This window comes from Lepisma saccharinum, chromosome 9 (assembly GCF_977018435.1).
Source record: "Lepisma saccharinum chromosome 9, izLepSacc3.1, whole genome shotgun sequence".
NCBI classification, from domain to species: Eukaryota; Metazoa; Arthropoda; class Insecta; order Zygentoma; family Lepismatidae; genus Lepisma; species Lepisma saccharinum.
In genome coordinates, this window is record NC_139237.1 from 64,393,973 (window position 1) to 64,418,961 (window position 24,989).

Sequence of the window (24,989 nt, forward strand, 5' to 3'; positions counted from 1 at the left end):
CTGTCTCTTTTCTTCCGCTTTAAACTAATCGCGGCGATGATGATAATGATGATTGCATGAAACGACAAAGGGAACCCCACAAAACTTTCTTAGTGCCATCGACATGAGTGTAAGGAAACTTTCAAACCAATGGGACAAGCGACACGAAATGTTCACACTGTCACACTAGTGACACACACTTCCAGACTGTAAAATAGCATTCATTGCACATGAGGGTCCAAACAGCAAACGACACGTTCATATGGCGTATTCGCGTGCTACTTGTTACTTCGGTCGGAAAGCTCCTTAAAGGAAGGGTAGTCAGACCGAAGCGAGGCGCTACAGGGGAAGTTCCCAACTAAGTGACAAGCGACATGGTGCCTTCAGTCTATTAGCAAGCGTTGCTTGCGAACAACAGATAGGCGACACGATAAACCGCACATTACAACAACAGATCTAGGCGACACGATAAGCCACACGTGTCGCTTTGTCGCTTCTCCGTCGCTCAAACTGGGCCATTTCCTCAATAGCTTGCAACATGTTGCCGTGGTTTATTGTTCGCGCATACGCGATGCAATGAGTGTCTTGCTTTAGTGAGATTGCGCACCAAAGCGACAAGCGGCACGCGACACTTATCGCTTGAGGATTTCACCAACCGAACGCTGGCCTGTGCTTCCCGTCATGCCGCTACGATGTGAAATGTTGATCTTGATTGGCTCCTTTCCAAGCAACATGTGTCACTTCGGTATGAAAGTTGCCTTGGACCGAATGACCCGTGTCGCTTTGGTGTGAAATCCTCGTATCGTTTGTCGCGTGTCGCTTTGGTGTAAAATCTCCTTGAGGAAACGGTGCAGTGAGAGCTTTTGTCCCTACGGTTCGAAAGGCTGCATTGATTTCCGACTGCTCGCTTTCAAGCGACATTTGTGGTTTGTCGCCTCGGTATGAAATATCTCTCAGGATACTATTTATATTCTAATAACATAGAAAAATAAACTCTAATACACAGTCCAAGACCTGACGTCCGGAATCACATTGCGATGTTTCTTCTTGTGTTACGCATGCTATTTATTTATTAATTTTATTTTACTTTTCTTTCCAAATTAATGCCATTTCGTGACTGCAAATCACTCCACAAATATAACTGTTTCCATCAATTCACTTACGGCCTTTCTAGAGAAAGAAATCTACACAATATATTCCAAAAACTAACTAAGCCGCATTACTTTCATAACAAAATTAGCACCTGGGTCGATCGCACTGCCATCTACTTGTCATCGTCTCGGGGAACCAGTTTCTTGGGTCGTTTTCCACACTACGTTATTCAAGGCGCTGTACCTCTACCCTGCAGTATGGTAAACCTTATCTCCAAAGGGATATAAACTGTCCTTGCCGCCAATGTACTCATAAAAATGAGTATTTTTTCCCTTTAACGACTTTAACTATAATTTACTGGGAAAAGGTTGAATTTGTTTTGTTTAAAACATGTTTAAAACATGTTTTTTTTAACTCATGTTTAAAACTATGTTTAAAACAAAAAAAACATGTTTTAAACAAAAAAAACAGTTTGTTTTGTTCTTTTTAAAAAAAACACAAATTTTGCCAACCCTGATTGCATGTAAGTTACATATTTCGTTTAATGATTGATAGAGGGGCTGGAAAAAAGACGCAGTATTGGTAAACTTCGAGGTAAAGAACGCATAATAGTTATGCGCCTGTTAAATCACTTTTTAAAAGCGATGAATATCAGCAAGGCGGTTAAGACAACGGCTGATGTTACGGAGTGTTCTGAACGTTTTATATACAGAATACGAAAAGAAGAAACAGAAGGTCCTCTCAGAACACCGGCCAAAAAGAAGTCGAAAAGAATGGGGAAACAGAATAATGACAGATGAAGAAAATACGATGGAACCGGGTCCATCAAGAGAAACAGAAGATTTTTTGGAGGATGTAAGGACATTACCAGACGATTTTGATTTGATTTGCCATATTTTACTTCACTTTTTGTGCCACTTTTGGCTAATTTGCGAAGATGGGGATGAGTGATAATATGATGAAATTAATGAATGGACACTCACAAACGTCCATGCCCAGGCCAGGATTCGAACCCGGGACCCCTGGCGTCGTAGCGCAATGTGTTAACCATTCTGCCACAGGGGCCGGCCTCATTACCAGACGAGAACAGGTGTTACGCTTAAAGGTACGTGAGCACAATTACTTTATTTTCCGTAAAAAATATATCTTAATGTTTGTTTTTGCATTTATTTAATTCTGTTTATGTAAAGGATACAACATGGACGTCCGCAGGATTTTTTCGAAGGAGGGGCAAGGTAGGTATTTTTTCCAGGGGGAGGGGCAAACAAGGCACATTTCCCCCAAAAATAGTGTTCTTCAAAAAAAAAAAAAATTGCTTAAATTTGAATTTATGGTGTTCATGCAATAATTAACACATATTATTGTGGCTAAAATGAAATTATATGTGTGAAATACATAATTTTTGGTCGACTTTCATTTTCCAGGGGGGGCACGGCCCCCTTTCCGGACGCCCATGAAAATCGTAAATAGTTACGTCGAAATATAAACATTTAAATGCAAATCTTGAGGTAACTATCGTTTTTCCCAAAATGCATCAAATACATAGATTTTGAAGATTTCATTTGTCCCAATCATTAGCGATTAACAGCTACTCGATGCGCCTCCGTTTGTTGATCTGGCAACTCCGCGCTCCATTTAAACCATACTGACTTTTAAATAAAATAATAAAATAACTGGTTTCACCAGGTTCACGATGTCAGTTACTTTCGTTCGTTTCGTTGAGACTTTCGGAACGCACCGTATAAAATAGTTTACGAGTAGAATGTAGACTATCGTTGTTTACACGTAGGCGCACATCACTGATCAGAAGCCATCTCTTTGTACCTGCGGTCAACTGTCGTCTGCAAGTCTGTTGTCTTCTGTTAGTTGCAACATGGCGCGGCGGAACTAAAAGATGCGTGGAGTAAAATGTATTTGCAAGTTTGATTATGTAGCCCAAGCGCACCTTTAGGTCGCACATCCAATAGCCTTAAATAGTAATAACTTCTTCGCCACTATATTCTCGGAGAATGAGTGATCTGTCAACGGATAATTATGCACTGGCTTCAACTGAAGTATATTTAAAAATACCAACAAAATAACGCAGTTAAAAAAGTAATGAACCCAAATACTGTTCACAACATTAAGTTGTTTTTTTTGGCTAAATCGGATGAGCATGCTCTTGCAAACATGTGTTCAGCTTGAGGTGGAGACCACTTTTTATCTCGCTACGTAAGTTTCGGGTTCGAGTTCCGGTATAGGCATGGATGTTATTTGATTGATTTAATTTATTTTACTATGCATTTTTGCCACTTTTGGCTAATCGCGAAGATGAGGATGAGTGATGATATGGTGAAGGAACAGCATGCCCAGGCCGGGATTCGAACCCGGGACCCGGCGTCGTAGCGCGATGTGTTAACCACTCCGGGATATTATTTGTGAGTGTCCCTTCTTCATGTCCCTTCTTTTTGCAAGAAAAATTGGCATCAAGTATCGAGGCCATTTCCTGGGTGAAATACATACTTTTCAAGGGAGCGTGATATCAAGAAATGCACCGTGTGATATTTGAAAATCCATTGGAAGGAGGATGGTATTACAATAACTTAAAGGATGATCATGCAGAGTTAATCATAAAGACAACTACAAAATGTGGCATATTCATCTATAAACGCCAATTCGTACGTGTTTGTTTATATTGCTTTAATTTACATTCTTTTCGCAGCTACGAAAGCACAATCAGCGATTGATAATTTAAACTATATCAAATATTATTGCGTGAAAACAACGTGAGAACACCGTTATACAATCTTGCACACATTTTGCAACTTATACTCACTGTTCAACATTTCTGTTCGTAAGCCAACCTCCGTGACTACAACGCCAGGGTCACGGGTTTGAATCCCAGCCTGGGCGTTCTTTGTGAGTGTCCTTTCATCAATTTCATCATATAATCAATCATCCTCATCTTCACGATTAGCCAAAAGTAGCAGAAAAGCGACGATAAAAAACAAAATTCAAATGAAACTATTGTTCTTAAATCGTATTTATTATTGTCCTATTAACAATGGTTGATTGATTGATTTGTTTCATTTTACTTCATTTTCGTGCCACTTTTGAAAAATTTGCGAAAATGGGAATGAGTGATGATATGATGAAATTGATGAAAGGACACTCGCAACCATTCATTCCCAGGCCGGGAACCACACCACCTCGGGTGCCGACCTATTAACAATGGCATGAAACTATTGAGGAATAATTATCCCATTTCAAAGCACATTCTCGAAACTAATCTTTCATTCACTTATAGTGTAGCGTATGCGTATGTTATAAGTGTTTTAACCAAGGTTTACAACCAATAAGGTCACACACACAAAAAAAGCGTTTCGGGTTCGATACCCGGTGTAGGCACATGATACGGATTTCACTTTAAACTGTAGGCCCAGTTTCAATTAGCCTACTGTGCATAAAGTGGACTTAAAACACCAAACAAACAAACACACAAGAAGTAGAGTGTTGTGTCAAACTTGCACTCCTATACGAAAATAATCTTTAATTTAAACACATATATCCTTAAATAAAACTGGCCACAACCTTTCTACTCAATGTCACTTCTCCATGGTTATTACGTATTATTTTGGAGAAATAAAATTGTAACCACAGAGAATTTGTTGTAACCAAAGCTCTCAAATTAGGAATATAACATTTCCCCCCCAATTGTATACTTTAATTTGAAATAGCATCCATATATATGTCATCACATCGATTCATAATCCATTAATAGTGACACCGTATTCAACAGCCCTACACGCCCTGCCATTTTCGCTGCAGACGCCACAAGGCAACGCAATGCGATTTTCAATTGTTTTCGGCATAAAACTGTGTGACGTAGCAGGTCAACATTTGCTACCATGTTGAGCTATGCTGGAGGCGTCCATTGACCGCAGGTAGCGCGTGAAATACTGAGCCCTGTAGTACAGCGCCTAGAATAACGTAGTGTGGAAAACGGCATGCTTCTGCGCTCTCTGGATGGTTCCACTCGAAAATGATCCGCTAGAGGCGCTGGTGTTGACCCCGGTGCTTGGTGTTCGACTGCTTATAATGGAAGTAAATGGAGTTTTCGCTGCAACGTCTGATTCTTGTACATGAAGCATTTCTATGAACGTGATAATTGCTATGATATTTGGTACAGTGGTCGCGAAGATATTAACGAACATTCTAGACAGTCGACCACGTCCTGTTATCGTCATACGTTCGTTAATAATACGGGAGAAAAAAATACGCGTGGAATGCTCTTGGCAACTAAATTTTTGTGTATGAATTAGGTGCCTTATTATTATCATCATCATTTCTTTTAAAGATATACACACTGAAGCATTTGTATTTTTGATATTTACTGTCTCTTTTCTTCCGCTTTAAACTAATCGCGGCGATGATGATAATGATGATTGCATGAAACGACAAGGGGAACCCCACAAAACTTTCTTAGTGCCATCGACATGATTGTAAGGCAACTTTCAAACCAATGGGACAAGCGACACGGGATGTTCACACTGTCACACTAGTGACACACACTTCCAGACTGTAAAATAGCATTCATTGCACATGAGGGACCAAACAGCAAACGACACGTTCATTTGGCGTATTCGCGTGCTACTTGTTACTTCGGTCGGAAAGCTCCTTGAAGGAAGGGTGCTGAGACCGAAGCGACGCGCTACAGGGGGAGTTCCCAACTAAGTGACAAGTGACATGGTGCCTTCAGTCTATTAGCAAGCGTTGCTTGCGAACAACAGATAGGCGACACGATAAACCGCACATTACAACTACAGATCTAGGCGACACGATAAGCAACACGTGTCGCTTTGTCGCTTCTGGGTCGCTCAAACTGGGCCATTTCCTCAATAGCTTGCAACATGTTGCCGTGGTTTGTTGTTCGCACATACGCGATGCAATCAGAGGCGAAGATATAGTACAAGCAATGCAAGCACTGCTTGCATAATTCGAATATCATTTAATGTACTTAATGTTCTAACCGTATTTAGTTTCCATCGCACTCGATTTCGCGAAAAAATGCGGCCGCAAACTCCCCCAGCAGCTCTGTAGCAAGCACCAGCCTCAATGCTTGCAGCCGTTCTGCGGGAAAATAAGGCCTCCGAAGGAGTCACATGGCGAAGCGTGAAATTCTGGTGGAACCCGTCCACAAAGCTTCTACAAAAAGCTGTGCTTTCCGAGCTTGCGTGATTCCCGAAAATAGCCGAGTTCAACCGAAAGCAGAAGGATTCATCTATGGGTACGTTGCCAGCAAAAACTAGTAACGAATATTTGTCTTCATGAACACGTAAACAAGATCGCAAATATAATAATAATTGTTAGTCATAAAATAACTAAAAGAAGTTATTATCACTGTTCTAAATTCCATATATATCATATTATATTACAAATTATTTTAGATTTCGCGAAATGTAAAACGCGTAAAAAAAGTTGACATTGGGAGTTGGGGCAGTGGAATTTCTGCACCCCCGTGAAGAGTTTTCTCAGGGAGGGAGGGAAGATTGGACGGACCTTGGTCTTGCACCCTGCTTCCTGGTCGGTCCAGCTCAAATTACGCCAGAAGTTTTGACCGCTACCAGTGTTTGCAACTGCCAAATTATTCACGCAGTAATTCAAGTGAGCTCTTTCACAAATTTTACAATCAATAAATTGACTGCTTTTGAATAAAACTTGGGGTGAAAATAAAGCTATCTGAGAAAGAACTATCTACTGATATTTGTACATGGCATAGAAGTAAATCGTATACATTCTGCATATTATGAGCACAAGAATATGTTTTAATGATTGATTGATTGATTTGTTGTTTTAAGTCCACTTTATGCACAGTAAGGCTAATCGGGACTGAACCTACAGTTTAAAATGGGATCTGAAACACTTGTGCCTCCACCGGGTATCGAACCCGGAACCCCTTGATTACAAGGCGACGACACTACCAATGCGCCATCGGGGAGGCCCGAATATGTTTTAAGTTCTATTATTATGACGCAAGTGGTGTTTCCAGAGTCTTTTTACGGTCCCCATTTTGTCATCTTTTCCTTCCTTTGACGTTTTTTCTTAGATATACTGGGCCAAAAGGGGGTTATGTCTACAATCCACCCCCCCCTTCGCCCCGGGCACGCCATTGAATGACACTTTATTACTTAAATATTAATGTACATACTCGTTCTGCTGAAATGATTCTGATTCCTCCGCGTAATTTTTATCTCCAAACTGATATATCTTTCCTTTGTGACGGATAAAATTAAGGAAATAGGTTGGTATCACTTTCTGTTGTTTCAGAGATTTTCAAAGTGATCTTATGTGGATGCTTGCATTTGCAGTTGTGGAAAGCGCGTGGGATAGTGTGAGTGTTCGTTGCTTCGTGTTTTGTGCTGTGAATTTATCGGAATGAACGCGTATTTAGGAACGGTTGATGTGAAGTGCGGGTGTATTATTGAGCAATTGAAAATTGCTTCGTTTAGCTCGAGAGAGATAAGTGTTAAAATGAAAATCGTGGAAGGGGGTCGACCAACACCGCATTTACCGGACTTAAAACAAGTTAGCCCAAGGGGCTTTGTGCGACATTTCCAAAGCAATTTGTACCACAAGTTTATTTGGCTAGCAGGTTGTGAAGCACGCAGTAGGTTGTACTGTTGGCCATGCGTATTGTTCGCCGTGCACAAGACGAACTCCGTGTGGTCAAGTGAGGGATACTGTGATCTGAATAACGTGCACAATGCATTACAGAGACATGAAAAAGCAGAATCTCACATAAGGGCATTTTTAACTCTGAAGGAATTCGGAAAATCTCGTGTGGATTTTGCTCTGGATCACCACAGACTAGTAACAATCGAGCGCCATAACAAAGTTGTTCGTCAAAATCGCGATATTTTAAAGCGTCTTGCAAGTGTACCAACCTTTCTTGGTAGTCAAGAATTATCATTCCGGGGACACAATGAAAGTGAGGCATCATTGAACCGTGGAAATTATGTAGAACTTGTAAATATGTTGGCAGAATTTGATACTTTGCTGGCAAGTCATTTGGAGAATTCTACAACATTTACTGGCTTGTCAAGTGAGATTCAGAATGACCTTATTAAAAGCACGAGTGGTGTCATAACGGACGCAATTAAGGCCGAGGTAAGTGAAACCAAGTTCGTAGCTATTATGATCGATGAATCCTCGGACGTATCACGGAAATCGCAACTTTCGACGATGTTTCGTTACGTGACGAAGTCAGGAAAAATTGTTGAGCGTTTCTGGGGGTTTGAGGATGTCAGCAGGAACCGAACTGCAGCTGTAATTGCTGCCCACGTTGTTGAAACAATTCGAAAACTAGGCTGGGAATCAAAATTGGTGTGTCAAACATACGACGGGGCAGCCGTAATGGCAGGGGATCTCTCGGGGACACAAGCACGAGTCAGACAGATTTTCCCCAGTGCAATATTTGTTCACTGTTTTGCACATTGCTTAAATTTAGTACTTTCTCAAACAGTGAGCAACATTAGTGAATGCAAAGTGTTTTTCTCGACGCTAAGTGGCCTTGCTTCTTTCTTTTCGCATTCGACAAAGAGAAATGCTGCTCTCGACGATATAGTTAAAGCAAGGTTACCTGAAGTGGTTCAGGCCAGGTGGAACTACAGTGAACGGCTTGTACAAAAAACGTCCGAAAATAGAGTAAAGATAATTGAAATGTTTGAGGACATTATTGGCAATGCACAAGACTGGGACAGTGAAACAATTTCTTCTGCGGGTGGTTTCTTGGCATTCCTGGATAGTTTCGAAACCAACTTTTTTCTTCTCTTGTTTGGGGAAATATTTTCCTTGACGGGATATTTATTTAATGTGCTGCAAACAAAAACTATGGATATTGGATTTTGCCTCAAAGAAATTGAAAGTGTCAAAAGTGACATTACCAAGAAACGAGAACAATTTGACATAATTCATACAAGGACAATAGATATTGTAGGAGTACCACAGCCGAGAAGGAAGAGGAACAATGTAGGCGACACAAAATCTCAGTACCAACGTATATATTGTGAAGTTATAGACAACATCATAAGCCAACTGTCTTCACGTTTTGAAAACCTTGAGGCCCTACGATTTATTGAATTGCTCGATAGCGGGAAATTTCGCATGTATGCTGCTACATTTCCAGAAACTGCCTTCTCATCGCTTATGCAACTGTACATCCAGCATTTTGACAAAACCTTGTTGCACACCGAGCTCAGTATTGCCTATTCTCGGGATTGTTTCCGCAATAAGAGTGTAAAGGACATCTTGAAGTACATTGTAAACAACGAATTACAACAAGTGATGCCCGAACTCCGCAAACTGTGTCTGCTAGTACTGACTATACCAGCCACAACAGCGTCAGTTGAAAGATCGTTTTTAACGCTGAAACGTATCAAGACATTCGCCAGGAACAGCATGGGTCAGGAAAGGTTGTCAGCCCTTGCTCATTTGTCCATTGAGAAGGAACTATTAAAGGAACTCAAAATGGATGAAACTAAATTTTACGATTGTGTGCTTAAACATTTTCTAGAGAAGAAAAGAAGAATGGAGTATGAATATCGTCACTAAGGGTGGCATCCAATGGACCAAGAGTTTGAAATTTATTGTGGTGAGTACATCGTCTATGCATGTGTTTCTTTGCTTTGAAATGAATTTTTTATTGTTTGTGTTTAACTTTTTATTTAGTGTTTAAGTTACTCCAATGCGGTTTTTAGGGTGCCCAAAAATATTAAATTACATCATGCAGCGTAAAATAAACAAATGATTCCCATTTTTTTAAATCTAAATCGGTTTGGTCACCGTTTGACCATATTAAATAATAATGAACAAATAAAGGTACTAATAAGTAAGTAAGAAATTCCGTCTCCCTTTAGTCGTATGCGGAAAGTTCGCATATGCAAAACGTTTAATATCATATGAATAACGTTACCTGGATTTTTTTAAAAAAGTAAATGTGACGTTTGCGGATCATATGGTTTATTTTTAGTACAGTCACTTTATTACGATATTTTGACAAATCCAGCGACTGGGTAAATGAGGCTATAAACCTTGAATCTTTCCCCTCGGCATGTCGTTGTACTACATGTTTTGTTGTACTGAAACATTGCTTGCCTCCTTCGTAAGACTACGCTTCGCTACTGGATGCAATGAGTGTCTTGCTTTAGCGAGATTGCGCACCAAAGCGACAAGGGGAACGCGACACTTATCGCTTGAGGATTTCACCAACCGAACGCTGGCCTGTGCTTCCCGTCATACCGCTACGATGTGAAATGTTGCTCTTGATTCGCTCGTTTCCAAGCAAAATGTGTCGCTTCGGTGTGAAAGTTGCCTTGGACCGAAGGACCCGTATCGCTTTGGTGTGAAATCCTCGTATCGTTTGTCGCGTGTCGCTTTGGTGTAAAATCTCCTTGAGGAAACGGTGCAGTCAGAGCTTGTGTCCCTACGGTTCGAAAGGCTGCATTGATTTCCGACTGCTCGCTTTCAAGCGACATTTGTGGTTTGTCGCCTCGGTATGAAATATCTCTCAGGATACTATTTATATTCTAATAACATAGAAAAATAAACTCTAATACACAGTCCAAGACCTGACGTCCGGAATCACATTGCGATGTTTCTTCTTGTGTTACGCATGCTATTTATTTATTAACTTTATTTTACTTTTCTTTCCAAATTAATGCCATTTCGTGACTGCAAATCACTCCACAAGTATAACTGTTTCCATCAATTCACCTACCGCCTTTCTAGAGAAAGAAATCTACACAATATATTCCAAAAACAAACGAAGCCGCATTAGTTTCATAACAAAATTAGCACCTGGGTCGATCGCACTGCCATCTACTTGTCATCGTCTCGGGGAACCAGTTTCTTGGGTCGTTTTCCACACTACGTTATTCAAGGCGCTGTACCTGTAGTCTAAGCTAGCAATTGCTACTTCGCAACACCCAAGTAGCAAGTGTCTCCAGTGAGGTTGCTACCTCGATTTGCTCCAACGTTGAGCGTTTCTGGAGGCGCCTACTTTACATAAAGCCAGAGGGAATTTCGAGATGGAAGAGGATATTTCATTTCAAATGCCGAGGGAAATTCAAAGTACTGTCAAAAGTTGCTGCACGTGTACTTCCGTAGGTTATTGTGTGTTTTTTTATATAATTATTAAAATTACATAATTTATATAATAATAATGATTTAATGTGCAATACACATTGAACTCGTATTGTTGCTTTTCTTCAGACTATTCATTTCACTGCATGTGTTAGATTTTGAGAAGAAAATTGATGTCACGGAAATTTTTGTACTTTTTAAAAAAGTGAAATCATGTCAAATATGAAACTCGCGCGGAAAAGTGAAAAATTACATTTCATAGAGGAAAAAAAATATTTTGAACGTTTTCGGGCACAAATCTGTAGCAACTCGTGAGGTGATCATTCTGTAATTGTGTTTTATGGTCTATTTGTTTGGAACAGTTTATAAACGTAGTTCTCAATGTATGTAACTTTGATAAGCCTCCAGTGTACAATTGTACTACTATTTTCTTTTCTGTAAAGATATTATATTTTTAAGGTAATGCATCAGATCGTAGTGCGTGATTGTTGTATTAGATCTGTGTGTGTTGATATATTCACCAGTGGTACAGTGGGATGCACAAGTATTTTTCGGCAAATTGTCCATGGCCATTTTCATTAAGTTTTCTGTTACGTCTGACTTATTTTTAAGAATGGATTGGAGCAAATTGAGAATACCGGAAGTATCTTCAATTGCTTTCAAATTCGGCATACTCACTTATTTTGGTCGTGTAATCACGAATCTGCAGTTAAATTTTTTTTAAAAAAAAAAAAAAAAAAAGTGGGTCCGTGAGCGGAGTGAACATCCTTGTTTTATGAAGAAAACAACTATTTTTAGCAATGATTAGCATTTCAAAACTATGTTTACCCTTAATTTTAACTATGCTTGCCTAACCTAACCTTACCATGAATGGTTTGTGGGGCAAACATGTTTTCCACCTTTATGCAAGATGCCATTTTCTCACATGCAAATTAACGCATAATGCAACAGGTCTCACTTATTGCACAACACTTGAGCAACGTTGTGTTATGACTACGGTAGCAAGACCGTTGTGTGGAAAGGAAGAGTCTTCGGTTCCCATGTTAGTGTATGGAGAATCATAGCGGTAATTGACAAGCTTATTTTGCAATTTCTAGACGTGACCGCCAAGTTTTAACTGCAGATTCGTGATTACGAGGCCATAATTAGTGAGTATACCAAATTTGAAAGCAATTGAGGATACTTCCGGTATTCTCAATATATACCCGTTACGTGTGCTAGTGAAGAGGTTATCATCTCATTTGGTGTTTTGTTTTCTTGAAGTACTGATTACATCAAATAAAGCATATAGAATAGTGATAGATAGTTTGTTTGGTAATACACATCCCATTGTACGGGTCTGCGTTGTTTCACTTCACTTCTGCAACCTTGTGTTCTGATGTCAGACGAGGAATGCCTACGAGGTTAGGTTAGATTCCATTAGCATAAATACAATGAAAAATTATTATTTAGGCTAAGATAACTAAACCTAGCTAGCCTAATCTAACAATGTAGGCATTTATGTTAAAATAACAATAAAAATATCTCCCATGACGACAGAACACAAGGTTGCTCAAGTGTTGTGCGATAAGTGAGACCCCCCCCCCCAAATTGTACAGGGGGATAAGGCAAGCTTATAGAATATTAGAACTAAGTGTGAAATTAATTTTCGAGCTTGAAAAGGATAAAACACCGGTAGCGATAAATCAGGCGAAGCCAGGCTGGCTCAGTAGCTCAGTGGTAGAGAAATTGCTAGTGTGACAAGAGATCTGGGTTCGAGTCTTGGTCAAGTTTGCGTTTTGCTCTGAAATTCTACATAGTACTGGTACATCTCCTGTGTGTGCCAAATCTAGAATACAAAACCTTGTGTGCGACAAAGAAGACACAAAACCCTCGTAAATTTTACGACTCCATTTTATATTATTTTAATAATCTACTTTATTATTAACTTTTTATAATTTTTATGGTTTACATTATTGGTTTATATTCTTATCATTTTAAAAACATATTTTGAGGTTTTTTTAGGGCCATTATTTATTTAAATAATATATTTTCTTATGGGTCTTAGGGGGTGGAGTGAAAAAATGGGTTTTTGATTTATTTTTAAAAATATAAACAAGAAACTTTTTTTTCGTTTGATAGTTAGTTAAATATTAGGGCTGAGCCACTTTGAACCGATACTGATACTTATACCGCGTTTGTTACAACCTGTCCCGGTTCCCGCGCTAGTTGCTCCCTGGCTTTTCTCGGTGCTGGGGAAAGTCAAAGCCAGGCAGCCAATTAAAATACGCAACGTCGCAACAGCGTCTACGTAAGTGCCTCTCTTCTGGCTTCCATTCGCTCCTCGCTACCCAGCAGACGATTTTTTCCTCGTTTCTCATTGGCACCGAAACTGTCGAGCGCTCCCTTGCGCGGGAAAGGGGACAGGTTGTAACAAACGCGGTATAAAAATGGCAATAATTAAAATTTGTTCAAAATATTGATCAATATTGGTGTGTCAATATTCTTCTCCAATTATACAGGGTGTCATTTTAATGGCGCCCACGGACCACGGAAACGTATAGAGGACATCAAAACAAGCAACTTTTCTCATTAACATTTTTCTCGTTGGTGTGTCGTTTCGGCGCTACAGTCGTTCAAAAAAGCCCGTTTTGCCGCCTGAATGCTGGCAACCACACACAACATTTGATTGCATTTGTGACGTCATATCCCGTCGTAAAGCGATGCGTTCCAGGGTTGCCAGGAACACACATACTCTGTGAAAAATGACATAGCTACAATCAGCCACATTATGTACAGTAACACAAAACGAGAAAAACACGTTCTGTAACCTAACAGGAAGTAAACAAACGATACAAAAAATGGTAGAAAGAAAATAGAATTCAAGTGGAAGTGGTCATATCGAATTTTGTCTCAGCTTACATGTCAAATCTTTGCAAATCTAGTTACCAAGTTGGTATCTACAATTTAGTCTATCCACTTCGTCCTTCTCATGCTAGTTGTCTGCGACACACTGAACAGATGACAAAATAGAAATGAAAGAACTCAAAATTTCAAAGGTAAGCAACACATAATATAATGTATATTTAGAGCATTATGAGGCAAGTGGCAAAAATGATTGAAAATACAGGGATATAAGTAGTAGTAATACAAGCTCTAAGACGACTATGTGTTTACCTATGCACCGGATACACACGTAATAGTTTGCAAATGTGAAGAGGACAGTGTATTCATCATTAGATTGTTACTGTGGTTGTACTTGTTTTAGCCGTAATGTATCAACGTAAACCTCGGATACTTCCGTTATCAGCACAAAAGTACCGCATGGCATCTGGACATAAACCTGTACATATCAACCTTGCAACGAGATTTGCAAATATTTGACATGTAGTTGGGCGTAAACAGCCACGTGTAAGATGTAAGTGCAATAAAATTTGTTATTGTTGATATTTTAGATGTAGGCTGAGGCAAAATCCGACATTGACATTTCATTTTGAATACTTTTTTTACCATTTCTCATATCGTTAGTTCACTTCCCCCTTCCCCTAAGATGACTGCTGATCTTCTGGCTGGTAGGCTATGATGTTCGGTCTACTGGACGCGTTTCTCGCTTCGTTTTGCAGCTAAAAATGTGGTTCGTAGTTTGTCATTATTCACAAAATGTGTGTGTTCCTTGCAATCCTGTCGTGCGCCGTTTCGCGGCAGGAAATAACGTCATAGATACGATCAAATGTTGTGTTGGGTTGCCAGCATCCAGGCGGCAAAACGGTCTTTTTTGAACGGCTGTAGCGTCGAATCGACGCACCAACGAGGAAAATGTTACGGAGAAAAGTTGTTTGTTTTGATGTCCTCTATACGAATCTGTGGTCCGTGGGCGCCATTAAAATGACACCCTGTATATACACACCAAGACATTTGCTTTAGAATATTCAGGAATTGCATCAGTGCTTTTCTAACGGTGGAAGCGGCCCCGGCGCCTACCCATCGTCGAATAACATGGGTACCTGGGGGAAACCCTGGGGGGTAAAGGCGGTCAGGGGCGTGATGCTGATCACATCACCCCCACTCACGACCGGATCAAGAAAGTGTGGGGCGTTACCCCCAGACCCCCTATACGCCTTCATGGCGTGGTGCTAAGCACAGGGGAACACTTTACCTTTTTTTTATTAATATATATATATATATATATATATATATGATGTATTAAAAAAGTACAGTTTTTCATGCAAAATAAAAATAAAGTTTGAATTTTGCATAATTTCCAAGATAATTAGACTCTGCGAAAATGTTGCGCTGCATTTTTGCAGACCCCGTGAAATACTGGGAAAATATCGGTAGATGAGTTTCAACCGATACTTTCCGATACCAATACCACTGACATCGGCTCAGTCCTATTAAATATTATACAATGTTTATAATATCTTGTGATACTAATCCACAATCAATTTTTCAAATAGAAATTAGTTAGGTACAAACTTGAATATTACAGTTCGGAAAGTTAGGATGTATATTCTGTATAGTCTTTTTTTAATCATAGCATTTTGTCATTTTTTATACCAGGTGCAGACACAGTGGTTAGGATCCCACTTTAAACCGCAGCTCCAATCCCGATTACCTTTTCTGTGCAAAAAGTAGACTTAATCTGCCATAATTTTCTGTTATCTCCCTTTCAGCAAACACACAAAAGTATTGTTTAAAACAAATATATATATAAAACATAAGTTCACATGTCATGAAAGAAACTTACATTGTCACAAAACCCTAGTAAAAATTATGATGGACCCTCCTCCATACAGACTCATATGCTGGACCGGATTAACCTATGGGCAACTAGGGCAATTGCCCCAGGGCCCCCACCAGAAGGAAGCTGTGAAAGGCCTCCACCAAAAAAATATTTTAACCAGCTCTTTGTGGCAAACTGCAGGGATAAATTGAATTTGCCAGAATTAGTAAGAAAAAACTTTGAATAATGTGCCCTATTAATATTTCTTATGCCTGTATCATATTAACAATAAGAAAATAACTAATTTAAAAATTATTTCTGATAAACCATAATGCATTCTTGGCACAAAATAATACTGAGAACTCATCAGTCATTCACTATTAATTTGATAATATTGAAATTTGAAATTTCACTATTAATATATTATCTATAGACTACATTTTTTTACAAGTGCTTTTGAACTTTGCATATGTTATGCACACATCTATTTCCACTAAAGATGGCCTGTTTCCTTAAAATATCTACAATCAACTGCTTTTAATGAAACACACACAATGTGACACATGACACACCAACAAACATCTTACATGTAAAAGTATATTACTCCACAGCCCCCTTTTCCCCTGAGGGGGATGACATTACACACTGTTGTGAACCACTATTGTGTAGTTTGCCATTATAAACCATTAAACTGAATCTTAAAATCCAAAAGTGATTTCTCATTGCTTTTTTCTTTTTCAGTTATGAGGTGAACATTGCACAGCTGATGATGACTGAGCATCATGATAAGCTGCTGAACGAGCCCATCATTATGGATAAAGTTAAAAGTGAACCTGACGAAATTGGATCGTCTGAAATTGCAAAGCATGCAGTAAGAAAAATGAATGGTGAACCCAATATTGAAGATACAGATAAAAATGAAGAACCCTGCAGTAAAATTTTAAAATTGGAGAAAAACTGCGACGTTTCTTCAGAGCAATGTAAAATAAGTGATGATAAAGCTCAGATTGGAACTGACAAATCTGCTAACCTGATGACTAAAAGTGAGGAGTGTTTCTCTTTTGTGGAAGGTAATGTCCCAGGAAGTAGCTTGCATTGTGCCAATACAATAAATGGCATGCAAATTAAGGAAGAGAGAGAATGCAATGAAATAAAAAAGGTCCACTTGGATGCTGAAAAAGATGAACTGATGGTAGTTTACGATAGAAAGGATCAAATACGGAGAGAAGTATCAGTTTCGGTAAGTACAGTTATGGCAACCTTAAATTTAGAGCCGATTCCATACCCATACAGTGGCATTGTTTCAATTACTAGTGTAAGCCTGGAATGTTCAGCAGCATGGGACTAAGTTCATAATTTTTCTCAAATAACTCCTTATATTCCATCATTCCATTTCTGATCCCTTCCATCGGGAGGGGGAATCAAATATCATTTTTTTAATTGTATTTTTAATTTAGTATTGTTTTTCTGCCACTTTGGATGCAAGTGAGGATGAGTGGTGATTACATGAAATTGAAAGGTGACTATCATTTTTAATAATCAGCGTACTAAAATAGTGTCAAAATTAGTGACAATTTACATGATTTAACATAATATAAAGCTGAAAGGAATGAAACCAAATAATTAACATTGATTATGTCAGTATGTAATTATTAGATTTATATGTGGAGTAGGAATTCCTTGTTTTCCTGGTTGCATATTTCTTAACATGCTCTCTGCCATGTTGGTCATTATGACGGAAACATGTGGCTTGCACTTTGCTGCACCTAGCATGCCATCTGTCACGAGTATAACAATGATGCGCATAAGGCATGACCGACAAGGCGTCGGAGTCGAGTGTACGTAAAAGTGTTTTAGCTGTTCTATTTTTCACAGGCATAAAAAAAAGGGTCAGTTTTTCCTTTACAGTAAAGTCCAAAACCCCTTTGGCACAGGAGGAAGGAATTGGCGAAACTACTTGGCGGGGAACATGTTAAGCATTCGTTAATTTTAATGATGTGACTCCATTGTGCATAGACAATTAAGAAACATGCAATAATTGGGGAAAAGAAAACTTCCCTTACATCTTTGCTTTGTAATCGGATGTCCCAGATTCAATACCTGATGGAGGCATGTAGTGGTTCAGATTCTACTTTAGACTGTAGGTCCAGTCCCAATCAAGCTTATCTGCACTAAGAGGACTTAGTGAAAAAAACTCAAAGAAACCTGCCTTATGTTAGGTTTATGTGAAAAATGTGATTATTACGTTTAAAATTATTACTTTATGTATAATTTTCTTTCTTCAAACACAGGAGGATAAGTTTACTGATGTAGAAAAGGCACTTGATGAATTAATGGAAATTACAGAAAACGAGGAAACCTTAGAGCTTCTCCGAGCTTCTCCACCACCACAACTACGCTCCAAGGAAGAAGACTGCAGCACAAAGCATGCAGAAAAGGTCAGTTAGATAAGAAATTTACATCCAAATTTATGTCTGCACTGTTAACTTTTTCCCAAATAAAAATCTTCTTGAAATCTGTATCCTTTGCTCCAAATGATCAAAACAATATTGATACAGTTTGTCATATTACTATGTAGAAAGTTCGGAATTTCACACCATGGATTACCTACACAATTGGAAATAATAGTGGGGCATTCCAGTGTTACGTGTGCGACATTTTACACCCAAAATTTAAGGTTCTAGACATGAGATTGGATTAAAATATTCATAATGAACTGATTTTATAGAATTATGGAGTATTTTGTGGTATCTGCTAACAAATGAAAAAACTTGACTATAACGACATAGCCTGAATGCATGAAAATCATTAACAAAAGTGTAGTTCGTGTGTGACACTTTTTAAAATGGGGCATATTTTGACCTCATTGGTCTGTGAAGGATATCAGCTACAGGTGCTAGTTATTTTTTGTTGGTGAAATATGCAAATTATATTCGTTCACAAACATCTATACCTTAATGCAATTAAAAACAATAATAATTTTCATATTAATTCATTTTCTCCTTTACATGGAGTGGGACCACTTTTTGTGAAATGCCCCTAATAATAAAAGAGTATAGAAATGAATCGATACGAAATATTTGCCAATACTCATGGATATGCAAATTTTGTTTTTGATTGAATGGAACACTGTAATGTTTGTAATTTGATGTTTTCCAAAGGTGTGATCTGCACATATGTATGTGCAGCAGAAGAGTCCAGAAAGTCATTTTCATCTCCAAGGGATGAAAATTCAACAATCTTCAAACTTATATATACATGTTGAAGTAAACTGTCAGGATGAATATTTTGACCTTTCAAAAGGGTAAAACTGAGCTGCTGTCTTTCAACACTGCTGACAATTGACTTCTACAAAGTCAGAAAGAATGAAGGAAGAGGAAAGCAAAGCAAAAGACAGCCTGTGGGTAAAATGTTCTGCTCACAGTACACAGTGAATTCAAGAATAATAAATGGGAAACATGCACCCATGCATATGGTTGCTTAACCTTTTGCATCCCGAGCGTCTCGATCGAGATCCTCTAGCGTGCTTGTAGTTTTTACATTATAATGTCGCTATTTTTGGCTGGATTTGCGATTTTCTTCATTTACATTATTAGTAACACACACATTAAACAATTATGACTTGCACGTTTTGGTGTCGAACAAAAAAGGCAGGAAAATGGCAGCTTTTTTTGTGCGGCTTCCTCAAAAAGGAAAAATAATTCCAACAAACAAAGGCTGGATTTGTTAGCAATTCTTTTCTTCCACCACTGGAAACTAGACGGGTGAAGAGTTTGCTTCTCGTTACCAAAGGTCACAAGGAATTTTTGCCATGTCGCCACAAGGGGGGGTGGAAGAGGAGTTGAGGAAAACTGCGCTATTACAAAGACAAGTTCGAAAGCAAGACAAAAGCAGGTCTTTGTTGGCAAGCACATGTTTTTCAAGTTGCTGCAATGTGACCTGCATTGTCTAAAAATAGAAAGGTGCGGCAGATGCAAGAAAGGGGAAGATTTGGCATGCTTTTGTCACCCCTTTCCTGGCTATCATTCTAGCAACATCCCGTAGCTCAGTGGTGGTGGTTTCGTGCATGCATCATTTGGCTTTTTTTTGTGTGAAGTTTGTTATACGACCTCATCAATTAGTTTGTGAGTGTGTGTGTTTGTAGGAACGAGCTGTTCAAGTGCCATTAGTGCTAATAGTGCCTGCAGTGTTTCCAAAAGGCTTATAGTCGGCCATGGCTTCTCCAAGTGATCTCCGTTCGGATGAAATTCGAGATGAGCTTGAGGCAATGGACACGAGTGGGAAGACGAACAACTTGACATCCCCTCTGACATATCATCAGAATCTGATTCTGATGATATGTCACAAAGACGTGACACACGTTCCCCCTCCCCTCCTGTTGACTGGCAACCCTCACCCCGATCCCAACCTGCAACCTTTCCTAGGACAGACTGGACTGAAGGCTCGACATATTGACAACAATTCCTCTCCCCTGGATTTTTTACGCTGACTTTTTCGGAGGAAATCTTCCTTCATCTGGTGACTGAGACCAACAGGTACTACCGCCAGCATATCGCAAAGCACCCAACAACAAAGCCCGAACGTCATGTGACCCTTGATGAAATGAAGACTTTCATTGGGTTGACGTTACTGGTGGGACATGACCACAGAGCAGAATGGCACGACTACTGGTCTACGACACCCCACCTCCACACACCGTTTTACGGACAGATGATGTCAGGTAACAGATTCCTTCACTTGCTCAGATTCCTACACTTTGAGGACAATACGAAGAACCCTTCCCCCCAAGATCCCAATTTTGAAAGGCTGTGTAAGATGAGGTTTGTCTTTGACAAGATCTATGAGCTGAGCTCTAAATCCTACTATCTAACAGAGCATTTAGCAGTCTATGAAGCTATGGTTTTGTACGAAGGCAAAGTCATTTTCAAACAGTATATTCCAAAGAAATACAAGAGGTTTGGGATCAAGATCTACAAACTGTGATTCTTTGGGATATACGTATGACATGACTGTGTATCTGGACAAGGACAAAGACAGTAGAATGCAGGAATGAAACCCACATATTTTTTTAATTTTAATTTGTGACCATGCTGCAAAATATCAATGTTCTGATTTGTCTGGTGTTACCTGTTTTTTTTTTGTTCAATTTTGATTTGTGTGTTTGCTGAGGGATCGGATAGCAAATTCAACATTACAGCAATAATGTACAGAGGTCATTCCAGGTTGACCAAGACTTTTATTTCTAGGAAAAAATTGGAAAGTCCTACAACACTAAAGTATATGAGTTTTTCAAAGGAATCCCCCTGAGTATCCAGGCACCGCTGCCGTCATGGTGTGTTTCCTGAGTCCTTTGGCATCGAAGGAAGTTGACTGCTGCCGTAGCCACTGCAGGACATCTTTTGTCAGTGCTTCATCTGTCCTCAATTTCTTCCCTCTCATATGCTCTTTAAGCAGCTCAAACAAATCTGATAAGCACTGAGGGCTAAGTCCAGAGTGTAAGAACATGGAGCAAAAACCCTTTCGGAGAGTTGTTGCTGTCAAATTTTCCATGTGAGGCCATGCCTTGTCATGGGGAACACTGACATTTGCAGACATCCCCGATCTTTTCTTGGGAATGCCATTATGTACGGCACACTTCATCAATGTGCAGGAATACTGGGCATTAATCATGACTCTTTCTCAAAAAATCCACATAAAGAACACCTTGCATGTCACAGTCAGACAAATGTGTCCATGCGAGTCATTCGTCAGCGACTAGCATTCTTACCAAAGTGTTGACATCATTTGTACGCTCTTGCCCGCAACATCCTTTGTTCCCCATACTGTGCTTGCAATCTTCTCAAGTTTCAGCTGGTTTCAGGTGCTTCTTCACAAGGAATTTGATCATACACTGCTGCTTCAGCTACAGACATGCTACTTACTTCATCGGGGCGTACACACAATACTCACGAACAATGAAGGTTCATCCTCTGGCAGTTTTATCGTTCCCCAGCTATTTACCACTTTTTCATTCACAAATGTCTCGGTCAACGTTCAACGATCCTTGTACATGTTGTATCAATTGGTGTTATCTTATGAGCTGCACTCTTCTTTCTTTTGATTATGTATAGGATATGAAGTTGCCAGATGATGGACAGAAGAAGAATCTTGGAGAAACGAGTGAAGAGGAGAAGTGTGCATCTTCATCCACTGAGGACAATGTAGCATTGGTAAGTTCTATTGAATTTTTTTTTAAATATTTTATGAAAGCTAAAGATATTTTATTACAGCAGTGTAAAATTGTCAGTAAAGGTTTCAATTTTTTTAAAAAAATTCAGTAATCATTATTTTTTTGATTTTCATTACTGCATTTTGACAACACATGACAACTCCTACCAAACATATGACGAGAACAAATCAATAATGTAAATATTAGGGCTGAACAGATACCTGTATTGATGCCGAAACTCTTACCAATTCTCACCAATAACAGTACTGATGCTTGAAAATTGTAACAATTAAAAGTTGTTCAAAATATTAATATTAGTGACTGAGTGTTGTAAGCATTAATTTACCAGTTTAAACACATGTTCAAAATGTAAAATGTTTAAAAATTACATAATAATATAAAGAGTACTTTGTACTCACAAAATACATTTTTCCCCCACTTAATATTGGTAGAAAATCAATGAAGACTTCTAATTTTGCATAACACCCAGAATAATTTGACTCGATGAAAGTGTCGCATGACATTTTTACAGACCCTACAAACGATAAAAATACTGGAAAAGTATCAACCGGTATCTGTAAACAAAATCCAACTGATAGTTTCTTATACTGATACCATTGGTATTGGTGAATATTGATACATCAACATCGGTAACCTCAACCCTAGTAAAAGTGGATAATACTGTTTCTTTTTTTTCTGTTAATGCATAAAATTCTACAGTGTTTAAGCTTGTATTTAATCTGCGAAAGATCTGGCAGAGGTTAGATAGGTTTATTCAACTATTTTTGCAAGAATTTTTCTAAAAAATAAGGGGAACAGTTGTTAAAACTGTAAAAGTTCCTAACTAACTCCAGGGTAGCTACTCACCAGGAATTCCTTCAATTCTGGTAATTATGTGTGAATTATTGGCTCTGGGAATTCTGCGTGAATTTTTTTCCATAGACTTGAAAAATTGCAACTATTATTAATCCAAATCAAATTTTTGGCAAGTTAGGCACCCTGAACACCTATATCTTTGAGCTGGCCCCCGTGTCGAAGTGGTTAGCACATCGTGCTAGGACACCAGGGGTTCCAGGTTTGAATCCCAGCCTGGGCATGGATGTTTGTGAGTGTCCATTCATCAATTTCATCATATCATCACTCATCCCCATCTTTGCAAATTAGCCAAAAGTGGCACAAAAAGCGAAGTAAAATAAATCAAATTAAAAACCTGGTTGGGGTAGGAGGTGGATGATCGCTACCCGGAAGCAGTCGTTGAAACTGATGTTGTGGTGGTTGGTGTGGACGGCGACAGTGAAGTCCAGGTTGTGGGTGGAGGAGCGGTGGTTATTGATGCGGAGGTTGAGGGCCGTTGATGTTTCCCCCAGGTAAAAATCACCACAGATGTTGCAGGTGAGGATGTAGATAAGGTTTGAGGCATGGCATGTCCCTTTGGGATGGAGGGTAAATTTGCCAGTGGCCGTGTGCACCTGGAGGGTGTGAGAAGTGATGAGGATGGGACAGGTCTTGCACCTGGGTCGGTTGCATTTATGGGCAGGGGGGTGTTGGATGTGTGGTGAAGGAGTGTTGTGGACCAGGATGTTTTGGAGGTTAGGGGGGCGTTTGAAAACCACCCTGGGTTTGTCGGGAAATATATTTTTGGTTTCGGGATCACTGTGGAGGATTGGGAGAAGAGAGTGCAGTGTGTGCCTGATTTTGTTGAGGTGGGGATGATATTGGGTGATGAGTGCAGGTGGGTTAGTGGCAGCAGGTTTCTTGGTGGTAGTGGTATGTGAGGCAGCTCGTGATATTTGCTTGGTGACCAGGATGGAGGGATATCCACGGTTAACCAGGGCCTGGTGTAGGCGGAGGTTATAATTCTGGCGGGAGGTGGGTGAGGTGTTCAGGCGCTGTCCCCTGAGGGCCAGAGAGAATGGAATTGCTTTTTTGGTGTGGAACGGGTGGGAGCTGGAGAAGTGTAGGTATTGCATGTGGTTGGTGGGTTTTATGTGGATGGAGGTAGTCAGGTGTCCTCCCTCGATGTGCACGTCCACATCCAGGAAGGTGATCTGGTTGGGGGAGTGGGTCCAGGTGAATTTTAGGGAACGGAAGTGGTTAAGTTGGTCCAGGAAGGCTGACAAGGATGGTTCTCCATGTGTCCAGAGCATGAAGATGTCGTCGATGAAGCGGAGCCAGAGGAGGGGTTGGGTAGCCAAAAACTCTTGCTCAAGTTGGCCCATGAAGAGGTTTGCATAGGATGGGGCCATTCTGGTACCCATGGCTGTACCTCGGATCTGTTGGAAATTTTGGTTTTCAAAGGTGAAGTTGTTGCAAGTGAGGACAAGGTGGGCTAGGTGGGCCAGGAAGTTGGTGCTGGGGTTGTGAGGTTTGGGTCTGCTATTGAGATAGAATTCTATGGAGCGGAGGCCATGGGAGTGAGGTATGTTGGTATAGAGGGAAGTGACATCAATGGTGGCAAGGATGGTATTTGGGGGCAATGGTGGGAGGGTGCTGATTTTCTGGAGGAAGTGGTTGGTGTCACGGAGGTAGGAGGGCAGAGCTTTCACAAGAGGCTGGAGATGGGAGTCAACAAAGGCTGAGATTCGTTCTGTAGGTGAGTTATAGCTGGACACATGGGTCTGCCAGGGTTGCCAGGTTTGTGGATTTTGGGCAATAGATAGAAGGTGGGGGTGCGGGGATTGTCGGGTATTAACATGGCGGTGGTACGAGCTGTATATATATATATATATATATATATATATATATATATATATATATATATATATATATATATATATATATATATATATATATATATAAATCAAATAAGGTAAAAGGAAACACTCACCGGACAGTAGGAAAATTCAAAATTTTCGCTAATTTATAGCATCATCGGTGTGAGAAGAAACA

At 39.6% G+C, this 24,989-nt stretch overlaps 2 protein-coding genes across 2 annotated transcripts in view; both read left to right on the forward strand.

Moving 5' to 3' along the window:
• Positions 1-8,082: 8,082 nt before the first annotated feature.
• On the forward strand, positions 8,083-9,660 carry LOC145992459 (zinc finger MYM-type protein 1-like). Its single transcript, XM_083128842.1, has one exon. It carries the CDS (start codon positions 8,083-8,085, stop codon positions 9,658-9,660), a length of 1,578 nt encoding a protein of 525 aa, XP_082984968.1.
• A 1,458-nt stretch (positions 9,661-11,118) lies between these two features.
• Positions 11,119-24,989, forward strand: part of LOC145992084 (uncharacterized) — a 38,893-nt gene continuing 25,022 nt past the window's right edge. Inside the window, exons 1-4 of the mRNA XM_083128303.1 lie at positions 11,119-11,178; positions 16,634-17,132; positions 18,184-18,330; positions 22,003-22,101. Coding sequence (XP_082984429.1) covers positions 16,659-17,132; positions 18,184-18,330; positions 22,003-22,101 — 720 coding nt within the window. The 5' untranslated portion in view covers positions 11,119-11,178; positions 16,634-16,658. The remainder of the gene's footprint in view (positions 11,179-16,633; positions 17,133-18,183; positions 18,331-22,002; positions 22,102-24,989) is intronic.